Below are 10,608 nucleotides of genomic sequence, written 5' to 3' on the forward strand. Positions count from 1 at the left end.
TATGTGATGTCTAATATGGATGTAAATCAGAGTTTCCATGCGGATAATAATGGAATGACAATGGAGCAGAAGCAACCAGTGGGGGAGGCAGATAGTGCTGAGGACGTTAATGAAGAAGTTGATGAAGAAACCATGTTGGAAGAGAGTTGTTCTTCTGAACCAGAACCGGAACAGCATCCAGAGGTTTTTTCACAAACTAAAGATTATTTTACTGAATCTGAGCTGAATGATGGTAAGAAAAGGTATAATAAAAAAAAGTTTATTAAAATGCGTAGTTCTTCTCGGGTTCTTGCCCGAAATAAAATTGCTAAATGATTGATTCTATTTTGGTTTGGAATCTTAGAGGGGTGGGAACATCTAGAACTAGGCTAAAGGCGTTGGTGAGAAGTTATAAACCGAAAATTGTGGCTCTTCTTGAACCGTTTCAAAATTTAGAGGGTGCTCGTAAGGTGGCTCGAAGTCTAAATTTTGATATGGTTATTTCTAATGAGGTGGAAGGGGGGAAAATTTGGCTTTTGTGGGATAGTATGTATAAGGTGCAAGTTGAAAAGTTGGGTATGCAATATATTTCTGTTATTGTTGAGAATGGTGCGGAAAAATTTTTGATTCATGTGATTTATGCTAAATGTTCTTGGGTGGAGAGGCGTTATCTTTGGCAAGAGGTAAATAGTAATCATGTGGGTGGAGAGCCTTGCCTCTTTGTGGGGGATTTTAATATTATTAGGAATGATTTAGAAAGGAGGAGAGGAAGACCTCGGCCAATGGTGGCTATGGATGATTTTAATGATTGGATTCATCAAAGGGGTCTTATGGAAATGGCTTCGAAAGGGAGTTGTTTCTCTTGGTGTAATGGCCAGTCAGGTTTGGCCCGTTCGTGGGCTTGACTTGATCGTGCTCTTATGGACAATTCTTTTAGCAGTTTGTTCCCGAATATTATTTGTTCTTACTTGCCTAGATCTACTTCTGACCATGCTCCCATGTTCATTGAGTTTAAGAAAGATTCCTTTGCATATGGGCCATCTCCATTTCGGTTTCAACAAATGTGGGTGGACCATCCTGGTTTTCTGGATTGTGTTAGAAATGCTTGGAATATACGGATGGATTGTTCTCCGCTTTTGTGTTTAAGTAAGAAATTAAAACACACCAAGGTGGTATTTCGGGAGTGGAATAAAAGAGTTTTTGGTCACACAAGAGAGCGTATTGATGCCCTTGAAAAACAGGTTGAGGAGATTGAGTTTCAGCTTCAATCAAATTGGGAGGTTAGTTTGGAGAGAGAGCTTAATGAAGCTGTCTCTAATCTAGCTAGATGGAGGTCTCGGGAAGAGATGAGATTAGCTCAATTGGCCAAGCTTAAATGGAAGTTGGAGGGAGATAGCAATTCAAAATTTTTTCATGCTTGTCTTATTAATAAAAGAAGGAAGAGAGTGCTGGAGATGAGATCAAATGGTATGAATTATGAGAATCCGGAGAGTATTCATCAAGGGGCGGTGGAATTTTTTCAAAATGCACTTCGTGAAGAGCCGCCCATAGAGCAAGCTAGATTAGAAGGCCTTATTGAGACGATCATACTAGAGGAGGAGAATGAGTCTTTGATTAGGCCGCCTACTTTAGAGGAAGTGTTTGAGGCAGTTTCATCTATCCCAAATCAAAGTACTCCGGGGCCAGATGGGTTTGGAGCGGGTTTTATAAAAGTTGTTGGGAAGTGGTTAAGGTTGATGTTTGGAAGGCAGTAGTGGAATTCTTTATGACCAAGGATCTTCCAAGATTCTTCACGGCCTCATATTTGGTTCTTATACCAAAGATGGAGTCTCCCACTGGTTTTGATAAGTTTCGTCCTATTAGTCTTTGTTCTGTTTTTTATAAAATTTGCTCTAAGATTATTGTTATTCGTTTATCTGGTTTTTTACCTCGTTTGATTTCTTTGGAGCAAGGAGCTTTTATTCCTGGACGGAGTATTTTTGAAAATATTAGTCTCACTCAAGAGTTGGTGCAGTCTATCAATAAAAAAATTCATGGGGGTAATATTTTGTTAAAAGTTGATATGGCGAAAGCTTATGATAGGGTGGATTGGGGTTTTTTGATAATGGTGATGCAAAGGTTTGGTTTCTCTTCTCAATTTTGTGAGTTGATATATTCTTGTATTTCTAACCCTTGGTATTCTGTCATGATGAATGGAACGGTTAAGGGTTTTTTCCCGGGTGGTCGTGGGCTTCGTCAAGGTGATCCTCTATCTCCTTATTTGTTTATCATTCAACAAGAGGTCCTTTCCCGTTTGATTCATAGGAGTATGCAAGATAATCAATTTGGTTTATTTTCTCAAGCCCGTGGTACTCCTATTATATCTCATTTGATGTATGCTGATGATGTTATGGTTTTTTCTAATGGTAGTCAAAGATCGGTGCAGGTTCTTCAAAAAATTTTGAGTCAATATGAGAGGTGGTCTGGACAAAGTATTAATATTCAGAAATCTGCCTTGTATTGTTCTAATAAAATTCCAAGCTGGCGTAAGCATAGGATCTTAAGGCAGACGGGTTTTATGGAAGGATCTTTTCCTTTCAAATATCTAGGTGTGCCAATTATTCAAGGGCGTTTGAAACAGGCTCATTTAGAGGATATGGTGAATAAAGTGAGGCATAAGATTAGTGGCTGGAAAATGAGGCTTCTTTCTTCGGGAGGAAAACTTGTTCTATTGAGGCATGTTTTAACTAGTATGAATATCCATCTACTTGCTGTTTTACAGGTACCTCAAGTTGTTATTGCTAAAATCCATAGATTGATGAGTTCCTTTTTTTGGGGAGAAGCTGAGGGACGGAATAAAAGGAAATGGTGGGCTTGGAATAAGATGTGTAAGCCGGTGGAAGAAGGAGGAATTGGGTTAAGAAATCTTGAGGATGTTCAGAAAGCCTTGCATATGCGCTTCGCTTGGAATCTCCTTCAAGGTAATTCTTTATGGGCTAATTTTTTCAAAACCAAATATGTTGGTAACCGGCCATGGTATCTTATAGAAAATAATAAAGGATCTCGATTTTGGAGAATGGTTGCGAATTGTATTCCGTTGATGTTAAATAATTTGAAATGGAAAATTAGAGAGGGTGATATTTTTTTCTGGTATGATAAATGGAGAGATAATGGTCCATTAATTAATGATATGAATATTATGGGTTCTCCTTTTTTGAAAATTAAAGATTGTAGATTGTCGGATAGTTGGGATGTGGAGTTATTGGAGGAGTTAGTAGGGCATGATAGGGTGGAGGAGATAATAACGGATTTAGCTGGTTTTAAGAATGGAAAGGATGTTCTAGTTTGGACTTCAACGGATACAGGTATTTTCTCTACAAAATCGGCTTGGAATTGTATTCGTATTAGAGGGAATTCTATGGTTTGGCATGCTTGGATTTGGCATAAGAATCTTCCTTTAAAAATGTCTATTCATTTTTGGAGGACTTGGTTTATGGCCTTGAGTGTGGATGACAGATTACGCCGTATTGGTATTCCTTTGGTTTCTAAATGTAATTGCTGTAGTCATGGTCATATTGAAGATATTAATCATGTGTTTTTTGAAGGAGAATTTCCATTCAGAGTGTGGTCTTTTTTTGGTAATCTTATTGGAATTCCTCTTGGTAGAACTTGGAGGCAGAATGTTGATATTTGGTTTAGGAGGGCTAGATCTTCCTCACAGGTGGGTTTTATTGTTGGCATTATTCCCATTATTATTACTTGGCGATTATGGAGAAGAAGGTGTCTGGCTCGAATGGAAGGTATTGTGGAATCGCATAATTCTGTTGTTCATTCTATTTGTGTGTGGTTAGGTTCCATTTCACAGGCGGCTAAGCAAATTAATAATTTCTCTTCGCGGGATGCTATGATTTTGGATGCTTTGCGGATACTTCCGGTGGTGCCGAAAATTCCAAGTTGTAAAGTGGTGAGGTGGGATAAACCCCCGTTGGGGTGGTTTAAATTGAATACGGATGGTAGTAGTATGGGTAATCCGGGTTCTTGTGGGATTGGTGGGGTTATTAGGGATGCTTCTGGTGGTATGGTTCAGGCTTTTGCTTCTTATGTTGGGCTTGGTTCTAATAATAAGGCAGAGCTTTTGGCACTTCTTTATGGGTTGAGAAGATGTAAATCGCTGAATATATCAAATGTGATAGTTGAAATGGATTCTATGATAGTTATTTCTTGGTGGAATAGAGGGCGATGTGGAGTTTGGTATCTGGAGGATTTTTGGGAGGAAATTGTTGAATTAGCTTGCACGGTTCGTTGTCGGTTTCAACATGTATATCGTGAAGGTAATAGGGCTGCAGATTGGTTAGCAAAGGCAGGGGCTTTAGGTTCTGAGTGGGTTTTGTCGAGTAGTGATAATTTGCCTCGGGTTCTTAGAGGTTTGATCCGTTTGGATTCTCTGGGATTTCCGTCCTTGAGATGTTAGTCTTTTGTATAAGCTTGGTGTTATTTTGTAAGTCTTGGTTTGGTGTGGTGGTTTTGTTTTTAAGTATGGTTTTTTATTTTGTTATAGTTTAGTTTTTGTTTTTGGATCTGTTTTCCATGATCCTTTCTTGTAACCACGGTTTTCCTCCGCCATAAGTGAGGGCTTTATTAATAAAATTTGGGAGGGGTCACTATTGGACATGTGACTTCCTACTCTTTTCTTAAAAAAAAAAAAAAAAAAAAGCACCTGTAATTTTGGGAAGACGATTTTTTGCTACCATAAATGCTCTAATAAATTGTATAAGTGGTGCTTTAAAATTAAGTTTGAGAAATATGACTTTGGAACTAAATATTCTCAACTTGTGCAGACAGCCCCAAGTAGTGGAAGAAGTACATGAAGTAAACCTGTTACAAAGCATTTTTTTAGAAACTTTTCCACTGTCCTGCCAGTCTACTGATTCATTAATTGATTTAGAGGATGATTTTGACAAAATTGACACATCTAATGACTTTTCCGCTACTTCATTTATAGGGACCCAAGCTAAATTGCATTGGAAGCTTAAGTTTGAGCAACTACCCCTTGTGACAACAACACTAAAACCTCCAAAAGAGAAATTCCCAACCTTGGACCTCAAGCCTCTACCACAAGAGTTGAAGTATGCCTTTTTGGGACCTCACAACACCTTTCCTATGGTAATTTCTTCCCATTTAACTAGTAAGCAAGAAGGAAAATTGTTAAAAGTCCTAACAAAGCATAAGAAGGCCATTGGGTGGACATTAGCTGACATAAAAGGTATAGACCCTTTAGTGTGCACCTATAAAATTTATTAGGAAGAGGATGCAAGATGCTCTAGAGAGATGCAAAGGAGATCGAACCCTACAATAAAGGAAGTAGTAAAAAATGAGGTGCTAAAATTACTAGATGTGGGTATCATTTATCCCATCTCAGATAGCAAATGGGTTAGTCCCATTCAAGTGGTACCAAAGAAAGTTGGACTAACTGTGATAAAAATTGAAAACAATGAGTAAGTTCCTACAAGAGTGACCACAGGCTGGAGAATGTGCATTGATTATAGAAAACTTAATGTAGCCACACGAAAGGACCACTTTCCATTGTCATTTCTTGACCAAGTTCAAGAAAAAGTCATTCGTCATGCCTTCTATTGATTTTTAGATGGTTTTTTAGCTACTATTAACTTGAGATATCATGTGAAGATCAAGAAAATACCATTTTTACTTGTCCTTTTGGAACTTTTGCATTTAGGAGAATGTCATTTGGGTTGTGTAATGCCCCACCCATCTTTCAAAGATGCATGCTCAGTATTTTTTGTGATTTGATTGAGGAAAGTTTAGAATTGTTCATGGACGATTTTTCTATGTTTGGTAGTTCCTTTGAGAATTGCTTAACTAACTTGCAAGCTGTCTTAACCAAGTGTGAAGAATAGAATGTGTTGCTTAGCTGAGAAAAATGTCATTTTATGGTTCAGCAGGGTATAGTTCTTGGTCATGTTGTTTCTTCTAAAGGCATTGAAGTCGATAAATCCAAAACTGACCTGATGTCTAAGATTCCTAATCCCGAAATAGTGAAAGATATTAGGTCATTCTTAGGGCATGTTGATTTTTATAGGAGATTCATAAAGAAATTTCTATTTCTAAACACTTATTATGTCAATTGCTCATGCATGACACTATTTTTGAAGGGACCTCAAAGCACAAAGATGCATTTGATCAGTCAAAATCCTGCTCACTACAGTCCCTATCATGCGACCCCCTGACTGGTCCCTCCCTTTCGAAATCAGGTGTGATGCTAGTGATTTTGCCATAAGAGCTGTGCTTGGATAGCAAAGAGATAAGTCTCCTTATGTCATTTATTTTGCTAGCAAAACCTTAAATGGATCCCAAAAGAACTACTCTACCACAAAAAAAGAATTGCTTGCAATTGTTTTTGCTTTTGATAAATTTCGAGCTTATATTCTTGGTTCTCCTACGGTTATTTTCATAGACCATGCAACCCTAGAATATTTGTTGACCAAGAAGGATGCCAATCCAAGGTTGATCAGATGGATATAACTCCTCTAAAAGTTTAATATCACCATTAAAGACAAAAAGGGGGTGGAGAATGTAGTTGTTGACCACCTCTCTAGGCTCACATTTATAGAAATTGAACCATCCATACCCATATCTGACTCTTTCCTTGATGAGCATGCACTTTTAGTTGGCTCAGTTCCTTGGTTTGCTGACATTGTGAATTTTTTGGTGACAGGCAAAACACCCCCTCATTGGACTGCTCAGGATTTAAAAAGATTTAGAACATAGGTTAAGTATTTCTTTTATGATGACCCATATTTGTTTAAGTATTTTTCTGATCAAGTCATCCATAAATGTGTTCCAAATGTTGATATATCCTCTGTTCTTGCTGCCTGCCACACTGAAGCTTGTGGTGGGCACTTTTCTGCCAAGAAAATAGTTGCTAAAATCCTACAATATGGGTTGTATTGGCCCAACATGTTAAAAGATGCTTAAAACTTCTATAGAATGTGTGAACTATGTCAGAAATTAGGTGGAATCACTAAGAGAAATATGATGCCACTGCAACCTATTTTAGTACTAATTTTTTACTATTGGGGGCTTGATTTCATGGGACTATTTCCATCATGTTTTGGGTATTTGTACATTCTAGTTGTAGTGGACTATATTTCTAAGTGGGTTGAAACTAATCCGTGCAAAAGGAATGAACACCAAGTAGTGCTCAAGTTCCTAAAAGAAAACATTGTGGCTAGGTTTGGCATGCCTAGGGCTATCATTATTGACAATGGAACTCAATTATGTAATAAGCCTTTTGCTGCCCTCTTTAAAAAGTATGGGATTCATCATAAAGTGTTTACTCCTTACTATCCCTAAACAAATGGCTAGGCTGAGTTAGCTAACATGGAAATTAAACAAATCCTTGAAAAAACAATTAATCCCAACATAAAAGATTGGTAACTAAGATTGTCTGATGCTTTGTGGTCTTATGGAACTACTTATAAAACCATCCTTGGCATGCCTGTAATGCCCCATATCCGGGTGGGTTGGAGAATTACTACATGTCACTTCTAAACATGTCTCTCAACACATCTAAAAATCTCCAGAGACTTCATAAGCAAAATCAATCTCATATCTTCTAAATAACACATTACAAACTCCACATAGTCTTAACTGCGATAATAGTAAATCAAGGGTGTCCACAATCTTCTGGTAGTGATAACATGTCAAACTGATAAAACCATAGGTCCTACTAAACCAAAACATAATTAAATCTTAACGTAATAAACTGATACATCTTAAGTCTCAATAAATCTAATTATCAAAAAGAACTTCAAACTCTTCTTCTAACATTGGTACCCTTAGGTACTCAACCTTTTATCCATATCTAGTCAAGCTCCAATTTCTATTCCTGACCCCTAGCTGGGTCATCAATATCATCTGAAAAATAATGTAGATAAGGGGTGAGTTATCAACAACTTAGTAAGCAGGAAAACCTATACTAGTGTGTAAATATAAGCCCTTTTTAGAAAGTTTGGTATGTAAAAGCAAAACATTTTATTTTCCTGTATGCATATCTCAAAACGTATTATCAGAAAAATCAGAGCGACATTTCAATATTTTCATATTAAACCATTTTCATATTCAAGAACACTTTGGCATAACATAACTGACTATCTTCATCTTATTATATCATATCGTATCATATCATATACCATGTGTAACCCCCGTGGTAGGGTTGTGCTATCTCCAGTGGCCATACCAGACAATATCATATTGTGAAAACTTCCCCCTTTTCAAAAAGTATTTTTCTCTTTCATATAGATTTTCATGAGTAAATGCAAAACACATATACTGAAGTTGTTTTCACATTTTCTTTTAAAAACATATCATGCACATTTTACTAACCAACCTCAGTTCATTTTTTTTTTTTTGTACAAATCTAGCATAGGAACCACGCTTACCTGACTCTTGCAGCGTATTATCTAAGCCTTAAAAATGACCTCTATCAATCTCGTCACCTATTCATAAAATAAGATATATAAACTAAGTGTTAAAAGACAATTGACACAACTTCTATCTAAATAAATAAAACCATAATCCCAAACCATATTATAGCAAAAACAACTCACTATGACAACCATATAGTAATCTGGACAGCCCGCATTTCAACCCAAAGTACCATATACTAATCTCAAAATTGTCCAATACACCTACTAAAAATCAACGTCAAACGCAAGAAATCAAAATATCAACCCCACTTCAATGGCCCCTAACTCCAAGCAATCATCACAAACCAACCAAAACAACAACAATGCAACTCCAAATAATTTACACTCCACTCCATCAGTCGTACAAAACCTGAATAGTATATAAAAAGAAAAAGTCACTACACAACCCCGAGAACCCATTAAAAACACTACATGTCCCACTCAAATAAATCCAAACTCAGAACATTCCAACACATGATGTTTGCTTATACAAAGAAAATGCCCAAAGAACAACCCACGGACTACACTAAATGAAAACATGACCCAGAAATTCCATTGGAGTGAAATGAATTAACAGAGGTGAATGCATATGTACGAGCGAGAGAAACAAAGAAAGAGTGGGTTACCGGCAAAAAAAAAAAAAATGTCACCAGTGGTGGCTTCGATGGTTACAAGGCTTCAGGGATTAACGAACAAGCAGCACAACAATTACACAACAAACCAAAAGGAAAACTGCACTGGAGAGAAAGAGAGAGTGCCGACAATGAGGGCCCTGAGTTTCGGAATTAAGGTATAAAATGAGAGAGAGAGAGAGAGAGAGAGAGATACCTGAAGACGAAACGCAGCGCAAGAGTGAGAGAAGAGCCGAGTCTGAAAGGAGAACACCAACTACAGAACAAGAGAGACGCGGGAGAAAGAAACACAGTGATCTACTGTGACGCCCCCAAATTCCGCTTGGGATCGGACGAACATTTGAAGCGTCGAGACATGCAACACAAGGTTACCTGCCCCCGTTCATGACATATAAGATGCAATATTCCTAACATGCATCTAGCATTATGCAATATTCGCAGCGGATAATTTTTTTCTTCAGCAATACTATGCACCAAACCGAAATATCCCAAATACTTAAAACATACTTCATACATAATGACATACTAAACAACTGAGATCACAATATTAATCCGAAAAGGTTGTGATCAAAAGAGTGATGGAGATTGAACTCCACAAATACAAGTAGTAATCTGAGGTAACTACTGTACGAACACCTACATCGCATCGTCGCTTAGGTGACCGTTTCCAGTTGGTCGATTCCCGATTCTCCTTCAGATCCTGTAAAAGATCTACCATTCGGGGGAATGGTAGTTGGGACTACCACAGTGAGATTTGATTACAAATCTCAGCAAGTTAACAGGAAACTTCCACACAAGTTAATGATGCATGCATGGCAGTAAAAGCATGAATGCATAATCAAATCATAAGTAATCATAGCATAACTTGACATACAACATAACATAACTGGCATAACTTAAACTGAAACTGAAGCTTAGCATGAACGTGACTTGAAACATAACATGAATGTGAGCTTGGAACATAACATGGACTTGAAACATAGCATGAACGTGAACATGCATAATTTGAACTTGAACTTGAGCATGACATAACATAAATGTGAACTTGGAACATAACGTAAACGTGAACATAACATAACATGAACTTGGAACATAACGTGAACGTGAACATAACATAACATGAACTTGAAACATATTCTTGTCTCATGGGATTACCATGATTGCGTGAACGTAAACTTGAACATAACATAACGTGAAACATGACTTGAACTTAGAATCTTATTCAATAGACTTAATCATTAACGTGACCATATGGGTGCTACACAGGTCCCCTTGAGCCGTGTGTCCCTGCCGATTACCGCATCACATCACAGGTTTCTATACCAGCTGTGAGTGCGTTAATACGTACTCCACAGTTGTTGTGGCCCCACGTATTCTACGTGTCACAATTGCTGTGTCTCACGTAGTGTATGCTCCACAGTTGTTGTGGCCCCATACTTCATGCTCCACAGTTGTTGTGGCCCCATGACTTATTTGTTTGTGCCACACTTGCTGTGGACACACGTAACATAATGTGTGGCACCATCGGCGTT

The 10,608-nt window shown here is 37.7% G+C and overlaps 1 protein-coding gene across 1 annotated transcript; it reads left to right on the plus strand.

Moving 5' to 3' along the window:
• Positions 1-3,979: 3,979 nt before the first annotated feature.
• On the plus strand, positions 3,980-4,429 carry LOC118344808. Its single transcript, XM_035686207.1, has 2 exons — positions 3,980-4,121; positions 4,173-4,429. Exons 1-2 carry the CDS (start codon positions 3,980-3,982, stop codon positions 4,427-4,429), a joined length of 399 nt encoding a protein of 132 aa, XP_035542100.1.
• Positions 4,430-10,608: the final 6,179 nt, after the last annotated feature.

This window comes from Juglans regia, chromosome 16, assembly GCF_001411555.2.
Source record: "Juglans regia cultivar Chandler chromosome 16, Walnut 2.0, whole genome shotgun sequence".
In the NCBI taxonomy this organism is placed as follows: Eukaryota; Viridiplantae; Streptophyta; class Magnoliopsida; order Fagales; family Juglandaceae; genus Juglans; species Juglans regia.